The 27,908-nt window shown below is 44.1% G+C and overlaps 1 protein-coding gene across 2 annotated transcripts in view; it reads right to left on the bottom strand.

Annotated features, from left to right (window-relative positions):
* The window catches only part of UNC13B (unc-13 homolog B), a 198,376-nt gene that overhangs the window by 120,206 nt on the left and 50,262 nt on the right, over window positions 1-27,908 (bottom strand). For both annotated transcript variants that reach the window (XM_086629933.1, XM_086629934.1), the window contains exons 7-8: window positions 23,623-23,946; window positions 21,632-21,722 (exon numbers count right to left, since the gene is read on the bottom strand). In XM_086629933.1, the coding sequence (XP_086486059.1) occupies window positions 21,632-21,722; window positions 23,623-23,946 (415 nt within the window). The remainder of the gene's footprint in view (window positions 1-21,631; window positions 21,723-23,622; window positions 23,947-27,908) is intronic.

The following is a 27,908-nucleotide window of genomic DNA, read 5'->3' as shown; positions in this document are numbered from 1 at the left end:
GTGAGTTATTTGCCTTCTGCTAGAGAAATAAACTTCCACTTAAAAATTTAAATACTTCTCACTGCAATTTTTTAATTCACCAACAGCTTTTAATTTTAGGTTGAGCCAGCAGGGAATTATTAAAACTGATAAAGCCAGGCTCAGCTATATAGGCCAAACGCTTTGATGTCTGCGAGGTATACATTACCCTTTCTTCTTTTTTAATCCTCATTATCTATTTCATTCCAACTTCCTGTAAAATACTGAGTTACCGATAAAATTATAAAAGTAAGCAATTACTTCACGAGCACGAGTGGATTAACCAAAGAAAAATGAGCACGCTTCAAGCACCAGTCTTGCTCCTCCCTCTCCCACACTCACACTCCTCCTCCCTGCAGGGAGACCTCTAGTGTCCTGGCCCTTGGGGAAGCACAAAATTGGGTGGCTAAGTAAATTAGAGGATAAGAATGTTACATAGAGAGATCAAAAAGAGACAAGAGGGGGGAAAGCCAAGAGAGAAGAGGGAAAAGTTAATGGAGAGAGTTTCTCTGGAGCAGCAGAGATTAACTCTGTCCAACTCACATTCAGGTTGAAAAAAATCTAAAACGAATTTTTATGTGTTTCAATGGAAGAAAAATAAGAACCATCTGTCCCAAATGAAACTGCCCGAGTTCCTCACTGCACTAGACCATAGAAGTTCAAATACGCAGCGTAAAGTTTATCAACCAATTCAGCAGTGAAAACATGCTATTTATGACCATCTTCAGAGCCACAAGAAGATCAAATCAATCAGCAGTCTAAAGACGAGGTGTTAATGAAAAGGCAGTGACTTCCTGCTGTTTGACAGCTGTCCTCAATGAACGCTTCGAGGAGCTGTGCATCACCACAGCCGAAGTAGTGCTGCTGAGACAGAAGCCTGGAAGAGAGGAGGCTGTACACCCCAAGGCATGTAAAGTTACTCTGCCCATGCCATTTCTGTCGTTACAATAGCTCCAACACGCTTAAGCTGTTGCCTTCAGATGAAAGAACAGGTTTCTTTAAATAAGGTGTCACTCAAAGCACTGATTCCTTCTTTTCCCCTTAGGAAAAGTCAAGGCAAGGTGCAAGGCAATCTGCAAGCTCAGAAGGGAACAAAGGCACATGTACCTCCTACAGCACCCCGAGCACCTTGGAAACTGATAATGGCCAGACATTAGCCTTGAAGCACTTGAAGAAAAGAAAGGAGACAATCTTCGCCAAGCATTCTCCCTTCGGAAAAAGAATTATTTCCCCCATAAAACTTGAATTATTTGGTGTATAGAAAGATAGCACTGGCACACTGAAAAAAAACTGCTAAAGATCAGAGGTATCTGGACCATCCACCTTCCAAAGACAGACAATGTAAGCCCATTTGTTGTGAACAGGTGAGACCAAACCACTGGCTGACTAGTCTTCATATGAAAAATGCTTACACTCCACATGTTAACGTTATTTGACTGCAAAGTCGTCTGCTTAACCCTGGGACATGAACATTTCTGAACCAATAGAAAGACAGACGTTCACATAGCCTGGGAATGAAGGATATTTCCAAGGCTGAGAATGCAGCAAGATTCTTTTATAAGGTTAATGAAAAAAGTGAGTTAACATAGCACTGTTTTTGCAGAGCTATGAATCTTTACACCTCAGAGTTTAGGCCAATCTTTATCAGGCACGGATTGATCCGAGACCTTAAAGTTGCCTGCAGTGAGTTCTCCCATCTCCTTCCCTCTGGGACTGCTGCTGGCACAGCAGTCAAAAACTCCTCCTGGGGCTAGAACAGATCTAGTCTGACATGGGAATTTTTAAGGTGCAAAATCCATAAGGGAATGTTGGTCATAAAGACAGAAAAGCTCAGATTAAAATCATCCTCCATTTGACTTGTTTATAGTCATCACTGCCACTCACAACGACAAAGCCTTTCCTAAGAGATGTGAGGCAATCCTTTAAATGCACAGGCTAAACCTGCTTGCCCCATTCTTGTTTTCGTGTGGATGTCTGCATTCTCGACTTTTGGGATACAAAACCAAATACTATCAGCTCTGCAACCCAGCACGTCACAGATGAGGCTATTTTATTCCTCATACAAGCAAGTTCCAGCTGCTCTGGGGCACAAAGACACCTCACCTCCCAGCCACCACACTCTTTTCAGAAGCTGCTGCCAACACAGTGCCAACTCCACACGTCACAGCCCACACCAGTCTTCAAAATCAGATTTTAAAAGCAAAGCTGTCTCAGGTGACAGACTCTGAGGGAGCATGTAGTCTCCTTGTGCCCTAGCAGTTACAGACACAACATCTTCCTTAAACGTGCTCCTGAAAACAAACAAATGCCCCCAGAGCTCTTGTCCTGGATTTTGGCTGCCCATCAGAAAGTGTGGAAGCTCTTCTCCAGCTGAATTGTCATTCTTCATTTTTAATCAAAAAGTACAAGTAGAAGATGGACTTTTAGCAAATCTATGCTGTCCTCTACAACTCAGCTAACTCAAAAATTTTACCAGCTGGGTGCCTTGATTCCAGAAACAACTATTATTATACTGGCTTTTCAACTAGAGTCAGCCTGACTACCTTAGGTCAACAGGCAGTGAGGAAGCATTTATAGCAGAGAAAACTCTCCCTCTGCTGCTTCCTCCTTCAAATTACATCTCTCCCTACTAATGGCATCCAAAACATAAGGACTTGATATTTCATGAAATTAGAAAATTACAATCAATGTCTTAATTGCACATCTAATTAAATAATCAGCACCACTAAAATGCAAAGGCATCTGAGCACAGGTATGTGCTGTGAAAAAAACCTGAAATTACACTCTCAGATAGAGCTGTAATAACTTTTCAGATCAAAAAAACTGGGAAGGAAAAGTTGCAAATGCTGTGCAATGTAGACCTCAGGTAGACATAACAGCCTTCAAACATGAACTAGGCAAGCACAAGGGAAGTAAACTATCCAACATTTCTATTATAAACACAGATGAAGAAACAACATGCCTAACTTGCATGAGTGGAAAGCTAGCTTAGGCATCTAGAAAAGTTTTTAATCATAAGTGAGCATAGATTGTCTAGGGAAGCTACATAATCTCTATCCCAGAAGGTTTTAACAAAGGGTGTACATGCATTTTTCAGGGATGCTTTTGAGGACGACAGATGGTCTACTGCCCAGGTCTCATTTTTATTGCTCCTTACCTGTATTATTCCAGAATCTGTCTCAAGTAGGAAACTACATGGTAACACACATACCTGCTATCAGGCATGAAGATGCATTACTCCCACTATAAAGCATGTTTTCCTACCTGAGCATGACAGTGGTAACAGCAAAATGGTCTCTGACAAAACTGTCCATTCTGCAAAAGGTAGGTCTAACGCAAGGATTTAGCTACAGGAATTCAGCACTTTGATCCTACAGGGTCGCAGCCAGTATGAACTTAAATATGACTCCTTCTCCAGTTGGAGGTAAGCTTCTTTCTCATCGAGAAGAGAGGGTGTACCACTGCTGACTGAACAAGAAACTATTTACTATTGTTTCCTTCCTGTTTTTCAAAGCATGATCACACGCGTTATTTATTGCATCACAGCCAAGCCCTACCATTGCATGCAGTTACATCATTGTCACGTGCAGTGGGCTAAGGAGTGTTCTTTGCGCTCACCACCATGTTACTCAAGTAACTCGGGCATTAATTGGTGTTTCCACACCAAAACTGTGAAGTGAAAAAGTCCCCATTACAAGTGAAGAATGAGGGCAGAGTCAGGTCAAGACCTTCTTCTCCATTTGGACAACCATCTCAGATAACAAAACCCTGACTTTTCAGAGTATTTTAGTTTGGAGCATATCAAACACTACGAAGTCTGGCTTCCAGCTACTTCACTTACTGCTCTGGTGGCCCATTTCCAGCATCTTAAGCCAAATAACCAGAAATCAATTAATGGATTACAGGGAGAGGCAGTGAGAAAACCCTTTCCAAAAACCACCATGGCTTGTCCAGCATGACATCGCAGCGTGGCAGTGGAATAACAACTAATAACTATCAGGAGCAACACCTAGCCACCTCTGCTGATGGACTGCTTCCTCTGCTGGCACTTCCTTCCAACTTCAAAAAGCAGGGAAAGAATCTTTTTTTACTACCCTACCTTCATTTTTATGACTCCTGGCTTAAATAGTATGCTTTTCTCTGTAGGTAGGAATAATTGTCTACATTTTTATTCCCTGCAGAAGGCAGCAGTTGATTAATGAACCAACATACCCCATAAGTACTTGTTATGAACCACCTATCAGCCTCTGTCAGTCTCTGAGGATGCTGTTATTGTAGGCACTGAACAAGAAAAAAGGGGCACTGCCACACCGTAGCTCTGGCAAGGGTAACTCCAGTAATCACACCCAAATTAATAAGCCCAGACACAGCTTTCACACCTCCAGTGAAGGCATTTGACAGGCCCTGCAAATGGGCCTGAATTAACTGGGTCTAGAAACACAGTCTCGGTCTGCTGCCCTGATCAGGAGGGGCAGGGGAGGAAATTTAAGCCGAAAAATGAAAATGACTGGATTTAGAAAGCCTCTGGCAAGGGACTGAAAATTGCTCTACAAACTAGGCTTTGATTAGATAGCTGACCTAAGTCAAGTGACTGAGAGGCCAATTAGCACTTTTGACACGTCTGTGATGGGACTGACAAACAGTTTGACCAAAACGCACCCAAATGCTGAGCCAGGAGGGCAGGGGAATCATTACAGTAGCTATATCTGCTCCATGTTCTCATGTCACAGACGACACTGTATCTTCATCAAAACTGGAGAGAAGGGGATGTAAAGACAGGATGAGCAAGGGTTGATTCTAGCAGCTGTACACAGTTGTGTATTAACTAGCTATTACTACTGAGATCTAAAAATAGAGCGACTTAATTAGGATGAGTAACATGTATCCATGTCACGCAAATACGACAGAGATTTGTACTTGCTTTAAATTAAGTTCCTTAAATTAGGCATAACAAAATTCAGAGCGAATACACCAGCCAATCTACAGATATTTGTGTAGACAAAACTGGATCCTTCAAGTACCCGTTACATGAAGTATCACAAAAAAACTTGCATGCATTTCAATCTGCTGCACTAACATGATACACTGAATAAAAATAGAAAAATTTAAATAAATTGCAATAAAATTTAGCACTCTCAGTTTCTCAACAACAGTTTCTCAAAACGTGTGTGCTAGCTTAAAATACAAGGTGAATATTGAGTCATTAACAAAAATAAAAACCAGATGGATACATGGTTAAAATAAACTGATATTTTATATAAAGCAATATCTATTTGTATTTCATATATTTTTGTATGTAACAACCTAAAGTATTGACAAAAGAGAGGCTAAATAGATAAATTAGTTCAGGGCTAAATCTAAATTCCGTTCTAGCTGGGTAGCTTTATTATTCCCATTTCAGTACACATTACCAATTTTGTCTTGATATTCTGTTTCTTTTCCAGCTCTCCTAGAAAATAATTTTGCAGAGCTACCTTTTAAAAACTTTTAACGAGTATAGGTTAAATTGTAATTTAAGGTCTAAATAAGCAACTGAAATCCCATGGGGAATTTTTTTAAATCTCATTTAAGAACAAACCTGTTCACAAACTACACCATCTTTTCTGAAACTGTTACCACTCGAACATTTGTCAGAAAACAAAATCGTATCTATGACAAGTTCATTACAAGGCATGAGTCACTAATAACCACCATTCTTCAAGAAACCCATCACGCAGTCTAGCATTATTAATAATCCACTGCACAACTGCATGGAAAAGCTACCATCCAAGAGGGGCTGCGATACAATTTTCACAATTTTACTTCGGTGACAGCATCTAAGACGCAAATACCTCTCCCACACACCTCTGGTTGTGCTCCAAAACCCACAGGGTCCTGCAACACAGCACAGCTTGGCAGCAAAGGTAGGCAGGTGGGCAGTGTGAACGCGGGGAGGTCACGCTACGAAAAATAGTGACAGAGGCTGTGGTTCCACGGACATGTCTCACAGCCTCCTTAGAGGCTTCCTGGATGATCAAGTCCCATTCTTTGCTCCTGCTGGTGACTGTCATACAATAGCTTTCACAAACAGAACCATTTTCAGACTAATTACAAACAGAAAGGGCAAAGAAACCCATTTGGAAGCTGTTCACTAACCATTAGAAAAGCCGCTTTCTGATTTCTAGCCTGGGTTTGTTCACAACCAGCTTACACCCTTCTGTTCTTGTGCTAACATCAACCTTTAGCTTAGACAGCTGTAAACTTGCCAATATTTACTCCCCTGCTGTATTAGTACATGGCAGGAACATCCCCTCCCAGATTCCAGTCTTTTAAGCTCAGCCATACTTGTTTGGTCTCATCTCGTGCATCCTCGGCACCTCCCCTCCCTGGACTGCCCCAGTGTCACCTCTCCCACTTCTGTAACCTACTCATTCCTTTTTGCAATAGTCCTCATCTTCCCCAAACCATGTGCTGGTTTCCTACACGGCATATGAGAAATATCACAGAAGTGCAGGCAGATGAGACCTATTGCCCACCTGGTCTGTCACAGCGTCGCACAAAGCAGCATGCAATGAGTGTTTTTACTAATTTTGCTTTTGCCAGTGTCATGGTTTTAGGCTGATCCAGCAACTAAAACTCACACAGTCTCTCCTTCTCCAGTAAAGTAGAGAGGAGAGGGAAAAAAAACCAAAGGGACTGAGGGTTGAGACAAGAACAGAGGGAGCACCCACCAACCATGGTCCTGGGCAAAACAGACAGGGCTTTTCTCAAAGCAAAACAGTTTATTAATGATTACTTAGAAGGACAAAGGGAAACAAAAACCGATTACTCGAGAGGACAGAAAGAAACAAAACCAGATCTTAAAACCGACACCTTCCCCCCCCCCCCTTCCTTTTCCTCCCGGCTCTACCTCCTCCCCCCAGCAGCACAGGGGGCAGGGACTGGGGGAGTGCAGGTCAGTTCGTTCCGTGCTGTTACTGCTGCTTCTTTCTTAAAGAAGAAGGAGTCCTTACACCCTTTTCCCCTGCTCCAATGGATCCCCTACCCACAAGGAAAAATCTACAAACTTCTCCAGCGTGAGTCCAGCCCACTGGAAACAATCCTCCCCACAGATTGCTCCGGTGTGGGCTTTACCACAGTCTCGGGTACTTAGGGAGCTGTAGCCACTCGCTCCGGCGTGGGTCGTCACGCAGACTCCAGATGCCTTTCTGCCTTGTCGTGCACCCCAACACGACCATCCTCAGGCTCAGGCATCTTCTCCCCACGGGCTGCGAGTGGGTCTCTGCTCCACCGAGGCCGTCCTGGTTGCAGGGGGGCTGCCTGCCATCTCACCATCAGCCGCAGGGGAAACTCGGCTCCGGCACACCTCCTCCCGCTCCATCCTCACTGACCTGCTGTCGATGCGGCTGTTTCTCTCAGATCTCAGTCCTCTCCAGGTGAACTCAGCCCAGTGGGCACCCCGGGAGTGGGGTGCCCCCGAGTCCCCCAGCTGGCTTCGCCGCCGCCATTCTCCGTGGGCGGCGCCAGCCCGATGCAGGCAGCTGCCCGGCCGGGAGCCAGGGAGCGGGGGCAGTGCCCTCCTCCCTTCTCTGCTCGATCCTGGGCAAAGCACCTTTTCCGGTTCCTTTGTCCTGACTTAAATAGGGCAATTCGCAGAGGCGCCCTATTGGCTCAACCCCGAGGGGGATGGCAGTCTGATCTGGTGGCCAGAACTAAGCCTAACCCGGTTCCAAAACCGGGGAGGTCACAGGGACCAAAACCCCTCTCCTGCCACCAGAACCACCCCCCCTCCACATCAAACCATGACAGCCAGACAGTAATGCTTTCTTTCCCAATTATTTCTACAGCCTCACGCACTAGCAAGGGCAGACTAAATGAGCCTGCAGTTAGGCAGAACAGACCTTCCTTCCCTCTTCCTGATCCAAAGCATATGAGTGGCTTAAACAGGATCCTCCTGATTTTAACAGGATACTCCCACAGGCCAGAGAGTAGCATGGCTGCTTACCTGGTACCACACCAAACTGCAAGCCTGAAGGCACAAGCTACCCTGCCCAGCAAGAGGCTTGCTGCCTATGGCACCCCAGGAAACCCCAGTAAACTAGCACTTATCACAGCCCTTCCAGCATCTGGTACCTGCATGCCTGAGCAACAGATGAACATCTCAAGCTACATCTGGGATTTCACCCCAGCTTTGTGCCTAAATTATCTTTAGTTTTACAGCACACAAAGGATGAAGCTGCCAACATGTTCAGGAAATTCTCCCTGCAGAGCGGATAGCAAATATCTTGATATTCTCAAGTGTTTTTCACGCATGTTACAAACCCAGCTCACAAACTAGCAGGAAAGGCTATAGGCATTTCCTTACAAATTCAAAAGCCAAGAAGAGGAAGAACTGGTCCCTCCTTTAACAAGTACAGGCTTCAAATGAAACCTAAGGGGAACCACCAAAAAGCCCTTCTTGAAAGTGTCAGAAATTAACTACCACACCAATGGAAACAAACACACAGCTTGATCCAGATCCCTGATCCAGGCTCGTCTTAATCAGTTCTCCGCAACGTCACAAAATTGTTCAGACTCTAAGCATGAGCAGACAGTAGACAACTTGCTGGTGGCCATGATATGGCTTAAAAATCCTGTTTGGCTGCCAAGAAAGGAGCCTGGATGCGAGGAAAGCTTTTCATATCACCTCGCAAGAACTACCTCCCAAGGGAGGTACCACAAGACCTTCAAGTGGCTTGAATTCAACAAATTATTGACATTAAAATGTGCAGAAAATAAAAAAGCTACTCTGTTTTACATACCACACAGCACCAGCCTGATCTGGAGTCCTGCTGTCTTCAAGCATTACATTAAGCATTATTAACAGTGTTTTGACTTCCAAATGCCACTTTTACAATGGAGGGAAAGAAAGTAATCATCTTAGGTAAACGAAGATACACAGTACTAGAAGATTCCAGTTACAACAACCCTCACACAACTCCAAAAATTAGGTCTGAAGCATTGAGGCAACCTTGCCCTACATCTAAACACGTTGTGTAACCACACAGCTTGAAAAACAAGAAACAAGTGAAAGAAAAACACCATTAAAAGACAAAATTGTCATGTACCAAACCCCTTTTTCTGACCTACTACCTTTTTCTATGAAGTTACAATGCTATTCAAAGCATTTCCTAACATTGCACAAACAGTTAATGCTTCATTTATGATGGTCTCAAGCTGTGCTGGTTAGCTCATCTTTTCCCCAAGCCTTGTGCTTTGTAAGCCAAAGCCCACTGCTTTCCTCCGGTGCAGCATTTCTTGCACAGATTGCTTCAGCAATACACAACACTGGGAAATATCCCCTCCTCCCACACAGAGCCTTAAAAATAAGAGTGTGAAGTCTGGCTCTCCCAACAGCCAATGCTATTTTTAAGGGCAGCGTATGTGGCAGGTAGGAGTCCCCCCACCCACCTCTCCCATTGCACCCCTATTCTGAGCAGGAGGAACGGACTTACTCCAGTGCTAGATGAAGCGCTCTCAATCTCTACTGATGAGCACCATGCACAAGTACCATGCCGAGGTGGTCAGGACACCACAGGTTTCTGTGCCTCACTCTGTATCAGGTAAAAACTTCTATCAAGAGAGCACACTGCTGTAATTCTTTCACCGTTACATCCCCAAAACATGGTGCAAAGGATGGGGGTTTTGCATAAGGTGGCAACGGCTACCTCAACTCCAACATTTTTAGTATTCTTCTTTAGCCTTTGGCATATACTATTTAGAGGACTTGGTCCACTCTCCAAACAGACCTGGGCTCCATTTTTCCTTAAAGTTTCAGACAACAGCTGCAGCAGGTCCTGGGAAAGGACAAGCATTTGCTTGACAAAGTATTTGGAAACATCTTGGTACAAATGCCAATGCAAGCTGGGTAGCACCCAGTCAGCAGAATCATAGAATGGTTAGGGTTGGAAGGGACCTCAAAGATCATCTGCTTCCAACCCCCCTGCCATGGGCAGGGAAACCCTCCGCTACACCAGGTTGCTCAAAGCCTCATCCAACTTGGCCTTGAACACTTCCAGGGATGGGGCATCCACAACTTCTCTGGGCAACCTGTTCCACTGCCTCACCACCCTCTGAGTGAAAAATTTCTTCCTTAGATCTAATCTAAATCTCCCTCTTTCAGTTTAAAGCCATTGCCCCTTGTCGTATCACTACACACCCTTGTAAAAAGTCCCTCTCCAGCTTTCCTGTAGGCCCCCTTTAAGTACTGGAAAGCCGCTATAAGATCACCCCGGAGCCTTCTCTTCTCCAGGCTGAACAGCCCCAACTCTCTCAGCCTGTCTTCATAGCACAGGTGCTCCAGACCTCGGATTATCTTCGTGGCCTCCTCCGGACCCACTCCAGCAGCTCCATGTCCTTCTTGTGCTGGCGACTCCAGAGCTGAACACAGTATTCCAGGTGGGGTCTGATGAAAGCAGAGTAGAGGGGCAGAATCCCCTCCCTCGACCTGCTGGCCACACTTCTTTGGGTTCAGCCCAGGATACAGTTGGCTTTCTGGGCTGCCAGTGAACATTGCTGGCTCATGTTGAGCTTCTCATCCACCAGCACTCCCAAGTCCTTTTCCTCAGGGCTGCTCTCAATCCATTCTCTGCCCAGCCTGGACTTGTGCTTGGGATTGCCCCAACCCACATGCAGGATCTTGCACCTGGCCTTGTGGAACTTCATGAGGTTCTCACAGGCCCATCTCTCCAGCCTGTCAAGGTCCCTCTGGATGGCATCCCTTCCCTCCAGCGTGTCCACAATACCACACAAGAAGAGAGCTCACTGTAGTTCATTCTGGTTCAGAGGTGCTCTGTGCACATGGATAGCTCCTTCAGCCTGCAACACGTAAGTAACTTATGGAGATAACAAACACAGAAATTGCTGTGATTAGAATGCATAAGAGAAATGATGCCAGAGACAAAAAGGCAGCAATTCTGGGTATGTAGTGTAATTGGGAACCTAGAAGCAGTACAAGACATAGGTCATCTATCTACATCACGAGCCCACTGCTGCCACCCACATCTTGCTCTCTGATCAGCAGAGGTACAACTTCCATGGAGAGGAAGGAAGGTGATTGTTGCTCACCAGCCTGGGCTGCGGCTCTAAGGATGTCGTTGCATCTTCCGCAGCCAGGAGGAAATGGCCCGCCTTTTGTAGGCAGGGCCTAAACCTTAATTAGATCATTACCAATACCAATAATTCCCCCTTTTTGTTTTACAGTTTTTTGTTTTCAAGATGGCTTTACAGTGAGCAGAGACCCAAATTCATTCATTCTGACTCCAGCTCGCTTCCCTCTTTTGGGGTAGCGGCTTTACCTTCTTTATCGAAGGACTTCTCGCTCCGACTCTTTTGGCTTGGGTTCTTGGCTCCAGCGAGGGAGTCGGGGTCGAGGTCTTCAGGGTCTCTCGTGAGAATCACGTCGGGGTCACCAGTTGTTGCTCACCAGCCTGGGCTGCAGCTCCAAGGATGTGGTTGCATCTTCCACAGCCAGGAGGAAATGGCCCGCCTTTTGTAGGCAGGGTCTAAACCTTAGTTAATTAGTTAATTACATTCAATTCAAGCCAGCTGGGTAATAATAATTGGATGCCATAATTCTCCCTTTTTGTTTTACAGTTTTTTTGTTTTCAAAGGTTTTCAAGAAGGCTTTACGGTGAGCAGAGACCCAGTCCATTCATTCCAACTCCAGTTTGCTTCCCTCTTCTGGGGTTGCGGCTTTACCTTCTTTACTGAAGGACTCTCGCTCCGGCTCTGGCTCCGGCTCTTTTGGCTCTGGCTCTCGGCTCAGGCTCTGGCTCCAGCGAGGGAGTCGGGGTCGCAGTCTTCAGGGTCTCTCGTGTTCGTATCACATCGGGGTCACCAGTTGTTGCTCACCAGCCTGGGCTGTGGCTCCAAGGATGTGGTTGCATCTTCCACAGCCAGGAGGAAATGGCCCGCCTTTTGTAGGCAGGGCCTAAACCTTAATTAGATCATTACCAATACCAATACAAGCCAGCTGGGTGATATATCCATAGGTGACTAGGACACTTTTTCCTTCCGAAAACACCAACTTGTCAGAATCAAAATCTGGTTTACAGGGCCATGGTGAATTTGAACAGGAATATTTCTCTGATCTGAGATGCCCAAACAGGGGAGGGAACATAGCAAAGAGTCATTCCCTAGAAGAGTGTGACAGTTTAGCAGTCATAGAATCATAGAATGGTTAGGGCTGGAAGGGACCTTCAAAGGTCATCTAGTCCAACCTCCCTGCAAGGAACAGGGATATCTCCAACTAGATCAGGTTGCTCAGGGCCTCATCCAACCTGGCCTTGAACGTCTCTAGGGATGGAGCATCCACCACCTCTCTGGGCAACCTGTTCCAGTGTTCTACCACTCTCATGGTAAAAAATTTTTTCCTAATATCCAATCTGAATCTACCTCCCTCTATTTTAAAACCATTACCCCTTGTCCTATCACAACAGGCCCTCCTGAACAGCCTCTCCCCATCTTTCCTGTAGGCCCCCTTGAGGTACTGGAAGACCGCTATAAGGTCACCCCGGAGCCTCCTCTTCTCCAGGCTGAACAGCCCCAACTCTTTCAGCCTGTCCTCATAGGAAAGGTGCTCCAGCCCTCTTATCATCTTCGTGGCCCTCCTCTGGACCCTCTCCAACTGGTCCATGTCCTTCTTATGTTGGAGGCTCCAGAACTGGACGCAATACTCCAGGTGAGGTCTCACGAGGGCAGAGTAGAGGGGGAGAATCACCTCCCTCGACCTGCTGGCCACGCTCCTCTTGATGCAGCCCAGGACGCGGTTGGCCTTCTGGGCCGCAAGAGCACATTGCCGGCTCATATTGAGCTTCTCATCCACCAGTACTCCCAAGTCCTTCTCCTCAGGGCTGCTCTCGATCCATTCTCCGCCCAGTCTGTATTTGTGCCTGGGATTGCCAAGACCCAGATGTAGGACCTTGCACTTGGCCTGGCTGAACTTAAGTCAATGCAGTTTTCTAAATTGTGGGAAACCTATGTTAAAATCTCAGTATTGCCCAGTTTAGATCAGGAACTAGAGACCTATTCCCCTCTTATTCTAGATATATTCTATCTTAAAGTGCTGGCTCTTCCATAGAGAGGTCCTGCATCAGTCAATCTCGAAGTCAAAACCAGAAAGTCTAACTCCTGACTCATCCCAAAAAAACCCCACACTTTGCAAAAGCAGCAGCCATTTTCCATCCAGCTTCACTCCAGAAGCCAAACACTCACACACAAAGTGTTTCAAGTAAAAATATGAGATGTAACAGCAGACTGTTCACATGTATCCCAGTACTGACAGTATGACCTTACAAGCCAGAGAAGAGAAGCATACAGCTCAGCCAAACTGGATTACTTGAACTTAATGTGCAGTGCCAGCACAAAGTAAAAGATGCACCCGATGGTGGAAGATCCCATGTTTGTAAACAATATCCCAGATGTTGCACACACACAGTCCTTGTCTTTTTAATGAAATCAATGGAATAAACCTTGGAAGAGAAGTAAATTACATTTGGATTCCCATTCAAAGGCTTATAAGAATTTTGCCTTACGGCTGTGTAGTTTACAATACAAAATTGGAGACGCAAAGCTATAGTCCTGAATACTACTATACATCAGCAAAAGAAACAGCATGTCAGGATTCTCTGCCTTCTCAAGCAGGCAAGCCTACAGGAGGCTTGCAGCGAAAAAGTAAAATAGCATGATAGGAAAGTTAGCTATCCACTGTGCAAACTCCTGTTATGAATACGAAAACTCCCCAAGGGTTTTTTTCTAACGAGCAACAGGACGGTACACAGGAACTCTGCCGTCACTGAAGGGGCAGATGTCCTGTGTGCTGGGAGTACAGACCATCAACACTGAAACTGGTTTTGAGCACAGGTGAATAAAAATTGAGTGTCAGTACAGTGGTATGTTCAGAGAAACTTGCAGAAAATCCTGTTAGCAACTGAACAGGGCTCCTAGCTGCTGTGGTCATTATGAAAAGCATTTCTGAACAGCATGTTGCTCCACAAGAAAGCATTTCTCTTAATTTTAGCATAACTGTTCTAAAAAGGGCAAGCCTGCTGATTTTCCCACTGGAAGTAAGCTTATCAAAAAGCTTCTCAAAAATCACAACAGCAGTTAATGAAGGCACAACACTATTTTCTTGTGTGTACATACAAATAATTATCTCTTTGCTGTAACATAACTGTAAACATTTATTGCAAAGCAAGTTAAAAAAATTGTAGCAGGTCTCAGAGAATCTCAGCAAGGATAAGTAAACATGCATTTTATTCCAAGCAGATGTGAATACACAGACAGTTTAAGACACCTGGAGATGAAAGCAGCTTTTCCTCCTGCGAGTACAGCATGTCAGCTGAACCTTGCCTCACAGAGGGGCAACCAAGAGAGACAACAGACACCGGTCGTTCAAGCGCTGAGATATCACCCCGAGCTAACAGCTGCCTTGGGAAGGCCTTTGGGGATGTGCTGGGTTTGTGTGAAGGGGTTGTGGTGGCGGGAGACGGAATTTGCTCACTGTGACTCCCCCGGTTTCGGAGCCGGGTCGGACCCATCTCAGGCCACCAGATCAGACTCCCGTCCCCCTCGGGCTGGGGTTGGGTTGATCGGCGCCTCTGCGAATTGCCCTATTTAGTTGGCAAAATGGAGCCGGAAAAGATGCTTTGCCCAGGAGTGAGGAGAGAAGGGAGGAGGGCACTGTCCCGACTCCCGACTCCCAGCCAGGGGCTGCCCGCGCCAGGCCGGTGTCACCTGCTGAGGATGGCAGTGGCAGAGCCACCGGGGGAACTCGGGGAGCACCCCACTCCCGGGGTGCCCGCTGGGCTGAGTTCACCTGGAGAGGACTGAGATCTGAGAGAAACAGCCACACAGACACTAGGTCAGTGAAGATGGAATGGGACGAGGTGTGCCGGAGCTGAGTTTCCCCTGCAACCAGTGGCGAGACGGCAGCAGCCCCCCTGCAGCCAGGACGGACTCGGTAGGGCAGAGATTTACTCACGGCCCGTGGAGAAGCCACGTCGGAGAAGAGATGCCTGAGCCTGAGGACAGTCATGGAGCATGGGACGCACAACAAGGTAGAGAGGCATCTAGAGTCCGTGGGATGACCTACGCCAGAGCGAGTGGCAACAGCTCCCTAAGAATCCAAGACTGTGGTAAAGCCCGCACTGCAGCAATCTGATGGGGAAGGATTGTTTCCTGTGGGTAGGACTCACTCTGGAGAAGTCTGTGGAATTTTTCCTTGTGAGTAGGGGATCCACTGGAGCAAGGGAAAAGGGTGTAAGGACTCCTACTCCTCCTTTAAGAAAAGGAGCAGAAGTAACAACATGGGATGAACTGACCTGCACTCCCCCATTCCCTGTCCCCCTGCACCACTGGGAGAGGAGGTAGAGCCGGGAAGAAAAGGAAAGGGGGGAAGTGTTGTTTTTAAGATCTGGCTTTGTTTCTTTTTATCCTTTCAAGTAACTGTTAATAAATTGTTTTGCTTTATTCCCAAGCCGAGTCTGTTTTGCCCGGGACCATGGTCGGTGGGTGCTCCCTCTGTTCTTGTCTCAACCCGCAGCCCTTTTATTACATTTTTCTCCACTTCACTGAGGGCAGAAGTGAGTGAGCAGCTGAGTGGAGTTCAGTTGTCGGAGCAGCCTGAACCACGACAGGGGAGTCCCACAAGACTTGTCAGTCTGCAAACTTGGATGCAACACAAGGAAGTAAGATTATGGCAGGGGGAGGCAGAACACCTCCACTACTATTCTATTGTTAATGCTTTCTAAATGATTATTGTTGTGCAATCCCTAAGGGATCCAAAAGCCGCAAATGCATTTTACGGATAAGGTATCCAGAAAGCACTTGAGTGCCATCGCAAGCACAGCCACCTGACAACAGATAGTCTGCACCACAGCCAGCAGTGACCCTCCAATGGTGCCCTACGTACATAGACCTGATCTCCTCTCTGGTGCAGGACCAGCAATTTCACAAGCACAGGGATGTTCTACAGATCCCCACCAACTCTGATCCCTGGGACATTTCATCAGCAATGCTGGTACTTTGGCGCAGGTTAAAGATAATCTTCATAAATACAACAGGTAGAAAATAAGGAAGACATTTAACTGGAGTTGTAGTTTTTCCTGTATGAAGAGAAGTTTCTAGAAACTCTGTTGGAGTCACAGTGCTTCAGTTTGCTTCTTTGCCACTGTGTAGGAGGCTTTGAAAATGCAGAGCTTACTCATCTTCACGGGACTGATAAAAAGACACCTAGGCAAGAAAGCTTAAGGGAAATAAAATGCTAAAAGTAAACTACTGCATGGACTGTACAGTTCATGAGAGGTGGAAAGGGACAGCTTCCAATCTTTTGGTGACTGGCCCAAAGCAGGCATGTCCTCCACTAGCCATCTGGACTGGTGTACACTACGTGCTTTTATTGATCAGAGGGCCTGGATTCACCTGTGAGGAGTAGGGGCAAGCAGGTAACTTACAATCAAACTAGCAACCAAAACTAGCACCAGCTATTGCCTTGCTGGTCTCCTCACTAACAGTGGAAGTCTCTTCAGGGCACCCCACAGCTACACAAGAAGGAAACAGCGGTGGTTTGCACCAACAGCTTGCTTTATCAAAATGAAAATACAGCTTCACACTCCAAAAATCAGCAATACAACACCCTCCCTAGACCAGGGCTTTTAAAAGCGAGACCCTGATGGTTCCTAAATATTTGTGGGTGCTTGATCAGAAGAGCTGACCACGAAGCTACAGGGCATGGCAAATGAAGACTGGGGATATGACTGGGTACCTGTAAGACTGGAGGAGGACAGTCATTTAGTCCCCCTGCTGCAGTCACTTATCATATTTCAGAAGAATAATGACATGAACTACATCTGCCATCTCAGTCTGTGATCTAGTTACATAGCAGTCAAACAGAAGAGCCTACTGACATTTAAGAGGGAAAGACAAAGATTAAAATCAAAATAATTGGTATAAAATGGCATCTAGAAGAAGAAAAACCAAAGAGGAAACTCTGCTCCAATGACTTCAGTTTTGAAATGAAAATAAGTAAATTGATGTATTTAATCTCCTGATATAAAAGAGGAAAATGAGGCATAAGACTTTTTCCCCCATAAACAAACCCACTGTAAGTGGATAAAATAGCAGACCCCACACCGTCTTGTAATACTTAAACATAATTGAGAGAATTGGTAAGAGAGGTGATTTGATGATTTGACTGAGTTTTCGCTCTTCTCCAGTCTGCCAGTTCCTCAGTGTTATACAAAACTCGGATTCACATTTGTGTAATTTTAAAAGTCACACAGCCGTGTCCCTAGCTGAAGGCAATTTCAGTTAAAGAGGGCTGCGAGTGGAAGATGCAATAGCTATGTGTTTGTTCTTCTTCTGGAAAAGAAGCTCCCACAGAGGGACTGCAGCAGACGAGCTATCAATTAATCCTTCTTTGTAGACAAAGTTCTAAGTGTGAAGGTGAGAATTATTGAGTCATTCCTCTCAGGGCTGAAAACCCTAGTTTGATTCTGGCATAATTAAGTTTCCTCTTCACAAACACAGAAAGAGAACAAGCAAAACAGCAGAAGTGAAGAAAAAAACGTGCATGCTACCACAAAGCTTTTTTAACATGCACAGCTACAAATTTCTGTGCCATTTTATAACTGTCAAGTCTTAATTAAAATACTAAATTTCTCTGACTCATGGTGCTGTAGGTTGCATGCATATTATTCATATGAATATTAATCTCTTCCCAGGTAGGAGGCTGAATTGCTCAGGGGATTTATAATCACATCACATATGGAAACTTCTTGGGTGCCTTTCTTTTTTTTCTCTTTTCTCTCTTTCAAATTTCAGCCAGATCATTAACAATTAAGAGTCATAACAACCATTTGACTAGTCTTATGTGAGAGCAATTCAGCAGTTCAGATCCGTGAGCTGGAGCTCCACGCGTATTAATGAAATGATATCACACATTGAGAAAGGGGAACATGCAAAAGAGCTGGAGGCATCACTTTGAACATTAAGGACATAAGCAGCTGCTCTAAGCAGTAGAACAAAAGAGAAGGGTAGTCCTCTTGAAAGCTTCTAGGTAACAACAAAAGATGGGAAGATGCTAATGGTGTGATCAAAGAAATGAGACATGACCTTTTCTAACTACCAATGCAAACACCTGGTTAGACTACCATCACAAGGACCTTTAAAATCCTGATACTTATCCGCATAGTCTGTATTCATATCACTGACTTTCAAACAAGATGTAGGAACGAGCTGATGATGCACAAGGTGCACAAAGCAACTAGCAGAGATGCTCTTCTAGATTTGAGCAGAGCGAGAAATGAGGATGCAAACACATCTGAGAAAACTGCAACAGTCTTCCTGATACCTTGAAAGGAAAGGAATTAGACAAGCTAGAAAAACGCTATGTCATTCAAGAATATAAAATAATAAAAACTTGGGAAACCACTAGCTACAGCTCATGACAAACAGGCTTGAAGGACCAGTCAGTTCAGGAAGCTGTTAAAAGTTAAGGAAACAGCATCAACAGACAAAAAACCCACAATCTATCCCACTGAAGAGGAAGGAAAGGACATACAATGAGAGACCTGTGCCCATCTTCACAGGTCTTGAACCTCGAACTACAGTTACCTTCCTGAGGAAGATTTTAAGGAAAGCATGATTGTACAGGAAAGAAATCAACAGGGTGAAGTACAAAATTAAACGCCCAGCAGTGAACACATATATGACAAAAAATACATGGCTTCTACTCATAGGAAGACAAAACTATCATCAGGTGGCATTAAGAAGGCTGGAACATTTGATGCCTTAATGCTTCAGGTCTTCACTGAGAGGGACAACTGCAGCCAGGCAGCTGACGGAATTATTATTATTTTTTTTTTAAAAGGGAAAAAAGAAGTTTAGCAAGTTATGAAAACAGTAAAGGAAAACAACTTTGAAAGCCAACAGACAAGGTAGTTATTTCTAAGTCAGCTGGTCTTGATAAATCTTGCTCCTCAGGTACCAGATTGCAACACTGACAATCAAAGTGCTAAGAACTTGAAAAACAGGCAATGCACTTAAAGATTTGAAAAGGGCAAAACAGGCATTTTTGCTTAAAAAATAGGAAGATGAGGACTTAGACAATTACGAAAGTGCTACTAACTTGACTTCCCCCTCCCCCATCCTGGGAATTGAAGACTGGAACAAATACTCAAACTATTTGTCATCTTCTAGAACATAAAAAGCAGAGAAATAAGAGCAAGCATAGTTTCATCAAGAGTAGAACTGTGTCAAATGCATTTAACTTCCTTCTATGACAAGGTAAATTAGTCTTAGGGGTAGCAGAAGAACAGTAGAAGTTTTATATCCTAAGGTCTAGACGAAACAGCTAAAATAAATACAAACACACTGGAAAAATTATACTTGGAGTAGCCAAACTCAAAGAATGTATCAAGCAGGGTCCCTCAGGCAGCTCTGGTAGCACACAGCCTGGCAGTTTATGTGCCGCAAAACTTTTTCACATACAACTTGAAGGATTTGTAGGCATAACAGATCAGGAAGAGACAGACAGCAACGTGCTTAAAGAGCGGAAAAAAAAAAAAACACAAAAAACAGTTCTGTAAGAACAAGTGCAAAGCCACATTCATCTGTAATCCAACACAAATATAGCCTAGCGAGCAACTGACAAAGGACTTCTTCAGAAGGAACCTCAGCTCTGGGAAGGATAAGAGGCTAACTATGCATCAGTGTCAGTCTGCGATAAAAAGGCACCATCACAGCAGGATACCTGATATCTTGGGATATCAGGATCACAGTCTGGAGAACAAAGTCTGTGTTGCTCTGTAGTGCACATGAGCAAGCTCTCAGCTGGGTTTCCACATTCAGCTTTGGACACTGCACTTCAGGAAAACAAAGAAAGGAAAAAAAAAAAAAACCAAAACAAAACACAAAGGCTGATTAAACAGTGCCTAAAACAAAACCTCACAAGTAAAGGCTAAAAGAAAAAGAACAGGAGACAAGGGAGCGGGGCTTTGTCCTTTCTTTGCAGCAGCCCTTCACTATTCCAGAGAGAAAGGGAATCAGTTCTGCTCCTTTACTCCTTGTCCCAATCACAAGAAATGGATTTATACAGCACAAGGGAGATCTAGAGCAGAGGTTAGGAAAAGCTTTTGGACAGTAAAGACAGCTAAACCCTGGAGCAGGCTGCTGGAAGGCTCCATCTCAATGTTTTTTCTTCTAAGGGAATTTTGGATCAATAGTTGTTAGGAGTGGTCAAGGCAAAGCAATTAATGACATTTTGCTGTCATAACTAAACCAGTGTTTCTGTAACAGTCATCTCAAAGCATGTCTTCCTTCCAGTTCAGCAGAAACACAAAGATTGATGCTGAACCACCTCATCAACATTCTCAGAGAAAAAAAAAACAACTATATATATACACAGGGAGAGGCATCATTGAATCTCTTATCCCTTCTAGCATGTGCACTTGTTTTCCATAAAGCACAGAACTGCATGCTCTGCTTGCATGCTCTACAAAACCACAACAGAAGTTCCTTTTCTTCTTAGACACTACTGGTGTTCTTAAATGTCACTTTCCATGTCAGACTGACAGTTTTGACCCAAATCCCTTCTGCTCAGAAGTGAAGTAACACAGTAATTGTTAGATGGGAAAGAATTTACAATCCAAATAAGCCAAGGTCAAAACTATTTCTGCTATAGCATTTCACATGTCTCCCCAGACACACACACACAAAAAAGTTTTCCTAAAAATTTGCAACAAATCCAGAACAGAAGGAAAAGTGCTGCTACTGATAGATAGATATTGTGAAATAATTTCTTATAAAAACAAAACAAGAGAACTATAGAAGAAAGTAGTATTTCTAAATAAAATATATTAACTCTGCACTTTTGGTAATAGGCAATAGTTTATCATCTATAGAATATGAACACCATATGTTATCTTTTGTGGGCCTGCAGATGGATGAGAGCAGAACTTTCTTTTTTTCGTCAAAAAAACAACTTTTTGGGTCTTAATCGCTGTTTTATGAAACCAGAGTGTTTATACTGTTGAAGAAAATGTCACAGCCTTTTCCTTTTGACTTCCCAAATCAAGATTATTTATTTTTAAATCTTACTTTCGCAAGATGGAAATACCAAGACTTATTATACTCCTACTTTCAATTAGTATATACAAAAATATTTAACATAAAGTTTACCAAGGAACATTTTCACACGACAAATAATACAGATAACTCCTACTAACCTAACAAGCTATCCTCAAATTGCCTTGAGAAAATGTCTTCATTTCAAACAGTTTAACACAAGCCATTTAGTCCCAGACATTATTATTATTACTATTTACAAATTCAGAGCTAATTTCTTGGCTTCTGCATATTTTCTGATATTCATCTCTAGTTCCACACACCGAGGTTCAAAACGTTTGGTAGAATTAGATAGCTCTAAGACCATCACAACAAGCTGCTGTCCTGTACAATACACTGGATTAAATTTTTATCTGCAAAACATCAAAACCATCAGAGGTGTGTTACAAGGAAGAAGCAACGAAACCTTCAGCCACAGATCTAAAATCCAGGTAGCACAGAGAAGGAGGAAAGCAATACTCCATCCTACCTCTTGGAGCCGAAGTCGAACTTTGCTAATGGCTCTAATCCAATGGGCTCTTGCTGGAGGAAATGGTGGTGGCTCATTGTCACCATGGTAGCTTAAAGGCAAGAAACAGAAAAACACTACATGAAGAACACTTATGTGTAGCATTAGAAGATTAAATGTTACACAGTGCAACCACAGCTTCAGCTCTGGAAGCTGAAGCAACCAACAGGCTCTGGTCAACATAGCCCTGCACATGCTCTTGGAAGTGAGTCCTAAAGCAGAGATTTCCTTATATACAGGAATCATCCTGGAAACTGATGAGCTGAAAGACATAATCTAGGATACAATCCAACCCCAGAATGAAGATGACATTGGTCAGAACATCAGGAAAGCAGTCCAAGATACCTGATCAAGCCAGTTCAACATGTTGGTATCATAACTGCACACACAAAGGCAGATGGAAGATTGTACATCCCCATGCCCGTTGCAGGTCCCTTCTATCCACTGCCTCTCCCTACTCACCCCTACCACTACAAATTTACAGCCCCTCTTCAGTGGAAACACTGGCAACAGCACTCAGCTGTGTTTGCCCCCATTCACTGCACCTTTCTCACGCTACCCTTTCCTACAGCTTTTCAAGAGGGCATGTGCATTTGGCAGCAATGTCCCACCTCAGTGCCTCACAGCACATTTTACACTCCCTAACCTCATGATACATCAGGCTTTCAGTTGCATTCCTTCTTTTGTATGTTGCAGAGCTGTAAATCACCAAAACAAACATCTTTCACTGTCTGCAAAGCACCCCATGCTGCCGACAGTATTAAAAAACCATAACCAAGACCAACTTCCATATATGCTACACATCTAGCTCTGGTGCAACTCTAAGGATCAACTTTCAGAGCTCAGTTCCACGTATATTCCATGGAGACAGGAAAGTATTGCCAGAAGCGGGGAGAGAATGGGAGCCAGTGACGCAGGAGTATCCAGGTTAGATGCCTAAATTAGCCTGAAATAGACTATGTGAATAACCTTCCCTGTGAAAAAAAATACAGGCCAGCCATTCTGGGACAAGACTGCTGCTGCTCTGTAAGGAGAAGAGGAAAGTGAGTCAGTTTAAAAACAGTTTAACACTTTTTCTAGTCTTGTTTTCCGTTCTTCATCTTTACTGTAAGAGTTGCCTGCACGTGAACTGCTGTAGTTAATTCTCTCTTATATATAAGCACAGTGACACCAGCTGTACCCTCCAAAAGGTACAGACAGGCAGATGTCTTTCCATAGATCTAACTGAACCAGATTAAAACAACCCCTGATACTTACGAAAGGATAACCCTATCCGCACTAGGAGTTGTAATGACTTGATTACTTCAAGCAAAAAAGTCACTCCTGGAGTGAAGTAGTGAAATTCGAAATTCCTGTAAAACCTGTACAAAACCCAGCACACTACTCTCCCAAACTTAGCTGAAATGCTTTTTGAAGACTGTTTTCAGTACTGCTGACAGCTTGGAAAGCCCAAGTGCAAGGACAAGAAAAGCTGCCACAGTGAGTCAGAGCAACATGTCTATTCATACTTTAATTCCACAACCTACGACTACATAAACACTAACTCTAATTGCAGTAGCCTACTACACAAGAAAGGAACTAACGCAGCTCTAACCATGACGACACGTAGTTCTTGGTTGCTCACAAGTAAGCTTGATCACACATAAGCAACAGAAGCAGCTATCTCCGGGCCAGACTACAGTCATCAAACCAGAAACAGAAAATACAGCAAATGAGCTCCAAGGCACTAGCCAGCACTCCTCTTCACATGCACAGCAAACACAGTTTAAGCTCAGCCAACGTCTCATAGATAACTGGTCCTGCACATGAAGCTGTTACACAGACCAGCAACATCGAGTTGGTTGTTAGAGAAGGCTGCAAGAACAGCGTACAGAATTCGCCCCAGAAACAGCAAAGAGAGGAATCTTCTTTGAATTAGTTGAAAAGAACTTAGTAAACTTTGTTTCACCTACCTCACTTGGGCTCTTGCATCAACATCCTTGGGCTTCTCAAGTTCCAGAGGTAACTTAGCTGCAGAATGGTCTGCACGTTTCTCCTCTGTCTCACAGACTTTCTCCTCTCCTTTGCTGTGAGGCTCCTCGTGCTCCCTGAGACACGACTGACCATCCTTCTGGTAGCTGCCCAAACTGTGGTAGGAATGATTTGACTCTCTTTCCTGGTGATCATCTTCTTGCTCAGAGCCATGGGCACTTTCATGGGAATGGTCCAGCTCACTTAGGTGAGAGCTTCCCTGGCTGACATTACAAGAGGAGCCGTATCTACTACTGCCAGCAGGACTATGAGAGAATAAGAAAGGATGTCACAAAAAACAGTGGCTTGGAGAAACGCGAAGCGATCTGCACATCTAACAAACTGGGTGGGACACTAAATACTACTGAAAAGCCATGTTACAAAGTATTTAACTATTGTGCTCCCTGAGCTAGATCTAGACTTCGGAACCTCAGAACTTTGGTAGGCAACAGAAACACTTCACACACAGCCCATCAGTTTACAGACCATGTATGCCAACAGTCTTTCTTACACCAGCTGACTACTTCTTCAATTTACATCAGCTAGATGCTGCCAGTGAAGATACTCTAATAACCAGGCAGGAACAAGAATGGAAACACAGCAATTCAGAGTGGAAGTGTTTTCTGCCTTCTGCAGTTTCACTGCAGCTAAGGTCTTCACCATGACTATTTAAGGTGACTATTGTTAAGAAGTACAGTTACCTTGAAGTTAACTTTATTTTTAGATATATTACACGTTTATGATAAAACACATTGCAGTCAAAATCAAGGTTGTCAAGACTGTCAACTTAAAACGTTTTACAGAAGTAGACCAATTGTTCAAAGGGAAGCCACATCTCACTCTACTGAAGCTTTTTCAAGAATTTTATTTAAATTAAAAAAAACAACGCCACCGGGGTGTGCTCTCTGTGATTCAAATTACCACTTCCAGGACTGAATTCCTAGAATCCTCACACAAAATATAGTGGATGGAAATTTCTCATGCAGTCAGGAAAACTAGAGCCAAGAATTAAGCAGCACTAATGTTTCTCTCGCTTGCACCCTGAGGAGAATATGAAGCCAAACTTCCTATTGGAAGTTTTGGGAGTGCAGCTTTGCAACTGTATGATCAGAGGCACAAGTTTCACTTACATCACACAGAGATGTAAGTTCAGTGAGTCTCTGTTTTGATTTTTGAGGGCAATTGTAACTTAAAGCATGCACAGGACTGAATACAGACTTATGAAATACTGATAGCTTCCTTTAGTGGCTTTCCTAACTGCACGGAATGACCTTTGCACAGATTTTAGGAAGAGCAAGCATTAGAATACCTTCACTGATATCTCTGAAAGTGTTTTAGTATCTTCGATAATGTGAAACAAACCTAAGTAGTTCTATAATACATCAGCAGTAAGTTAGATTTCTCTCTAAAATTAGAAGCCTTTACCTTGCATTTTGAAAACAAAACGCTCATTCCTTCCAATACATTCTACCTACTGCTACTTTGATCTTAGCAAACAACATAACCATCACTAAACAAGAAAGCAAAGTGAAATGCATGCAGCAGAATTAACACACAAAGGACATAACTTCTGAAAGGCTAATGAAATTAACACTAAAAGCATATTATTTGGTGAGAGAGTATAAGAACATGGGAAATCCAACTACCTTACAGAAAAAAAAGAGTGAGGAAAGGTGAGAAAACGGTCTAAGGGCTTGTACATAACTCATAACTGCAGTTTGCCACATCCTCTGCGACAGCTGTCAGTAATACTACAAACACTTGACAACAAACAGGGGATGGGACTGAGCTACAAACATCAGACACCAAGGCCAAGATCTACTGCTGCAAGATTGCATTATAAATGGTCAAAAACTTGAAACCATTTATTATGCCTCATTTGTAACTGGCCTTTTCTCATTCGGCTGTTCCGCGCCATTCAGATCTGCGGCCTGTGTGCTAGGACAAAGCATTGCTCCATCGGGAGCAGAACCGAGCTCAGTTTCTTTCACTTCAGGCTGGTCTGGTGCGTGTTCTTCTGCCTGATCTTCTTTCTGCAGTTCACCTGAAATCATGTTCTGCTGATCTTCTGACTCTTTATCAAGCTTCTCTCCCAGCTCTTTGTTGGATGTATCATCAACAGCGCTCGCACCAGATGGTTCTTCAGAAAGTTCATTGTCTACAGTGTCAGGCTGCTTTGAAGACAAGTTTACTTCTATATTTGCATCAGTCAGTTGATCTGGGACTGCAGATTTTGAGTTTTCATCTGAACTGACTGTTCCTAACACCTTGTCATCTGGTTTTGACAAAGCCTGTGGTGGTACGTGTGGTTCCCTTTTGGCAGAGGTCTCCCTGTTGTCTTTTTGCCAGGGAAAGGAGAAATCTAGCTTCTTCCCAAATACTGCTCCTTGGGCGTTCTCTGGCTTACTCACCTTTTCTTCACTACCTCCTTCAAACAGAGTCGAAGAAAGTTTTTTAAAGCTGGACATTAGGCCCTGATCTGCTCCTGCTTTATTAACTGAAGGTGGCTGCTGAGAGAAGAATGACCCAAATGGCTTTCCACTATCAGCAGATGACATAAAGCTGAATTTCGGCAAACTGGGCATGTTTGGGATTTCAAAGACCGTTTTACTACTGTTTGCATCTAGAGGAACGTTACTAGGTTTACTCTGTTTCTTCAAGTCACATTTGGAAGCAATTGCTTCTGCAGGCACCTCATCAATTGCTAAATGTTTCTCCTCCTCAGCAGTTTGCTCTTCTACCTCACTCATCTCCTCTTCATTCAGCTGGAGCAGATGAACACTGGGCTCATCAGCTGGAGCTGTGGGTTCTCTGCTGTTATTACTGATCATGTCCTGCTGATCAGTAACAGCATTGTCCTGATCCTCTGTAACAGCAGGCTCCGATTCAAGTGTAGCACCCCTGTCCAATTGGGAAAGGTTTGTGTCTGCCTCATTTGTTGGGGCTTCTGTTTCCAGTTCAAGCCCATCTGTAGAGCCAGTTTGAAGGATGTCGACAGCTGCCTTGTCTGTAGAAGCAGCTTGTTCCTCTGTTACATGTGAAGACGCCGTATCTAGTTGGTATGTATCTACATCGGTTCGGTCAGTGGCCTCAGCCTGCACTGTGTCAACTGCATTACTGGAATTGGACCGGCACAGCTCAGTATCTACCCTCTCTGAGGGTTGTGCATCATTATCCAACTGCAGAACCTCGGGGGCTTGATTTTCACTAGAGACTGCTGTTTGTGGAGTGATCCTCAAAGCTTCCTCTTTAGATGTTTCCACGTTTCTATTTTCCTCAGTTTCTGTTTTCATAGGAGACTCTTTTGTGGAGTTCTCTTCTGAAGCAGGTAATATATCCTCCTTCAGGGAGCTGGTGACATCCGTTTTAGACTCTCTAGCTGTAGCTGTATTTTCTGTCTCCCTAGAGTCTTTTGCTGGAACAGATCCAGTGACATCTTTCATACTACTGCTTTGAGGTTTAGGGGTAGATTTTGGAGGTGTGGACTTTGGAGGCATCTCTTTTGGAGATTCTTTTGGACCTTTGAAGATGCCAAAGAGGTCATTTGTGAAAGCTGGTGCTGGGCCACTCGGGAGAGATGAGAAACCGAAGAAAGAGGAGCTTTTCTTCTGTGCAGTAGAAGGTGCAGTAGCTTGAGGTTGGGAAAAGAAACCAGATAACGTTTTAGGCGGTTTCATTTTTGTCATGAAACTTGAAAACATTTCAACTGAAGAATCCAGTACCGATTTATCACTCTCAGATTCTTTAGGTTTGCTTTGCAAATTAGATGCCTCTGGCATTTTAGAAGGAGAGTGTAGCTCTTGTGCCTGTAACCTCTCACCAAGAGTTTGTTCAGATAATTTGTTTTCTGGCAACTCATGCTGTACCTGTACTACTTCAGAGACTGCTTCATTTTTTACGTCACTCATAATATTTAAGTCATTTAGACTCTGGGAATCCATTTTATCACCAAAGGCCACGCTATAATCTTCCTTTTCAGAAGCCTGTTCTTTTGAAGAATAAGGCTCTTTATCCATAGGAAAAGCAACACTGTCCATCTTCCCGGTGCTACCCAAAGCATCTTCTGCCCCTGAGATAGTCTGTTGGCCCTGAGAATCCTCCTGCACACTGGGAGTCTGCAGGCAAGGATCAGAAGCAGCCAAGTGGGTTACTAGAGTGTCACTGGTCTGTGGAAGCTTCTGTAAGTCACTCTCTTCAGCTACCTCAGCAACACTTCCTACATTTTCCA

The sequence above is a fragment of the Tauraco erythrolophus genome, chromosome Z (genome assembly GCF_009769465.1).
Source record: "Tauraco erythrolophus isolate bTauEry1 chromosome Z, bTauEry1.pri, whole genome shotgun sequence".
Classification (NCBI taxonomy): domain Eukaryota; kingdom Metazoa; phylum Chordata; class Aves; order Musophagiformes; family Musophagidae; genus Tauraco; species Tauraco erythrolophus.
The sequence above is the reverse complement of the archived record's forward strand: the minus strand, read 5'-3'. Positions and strand labels throughout refer to the sequence as shown.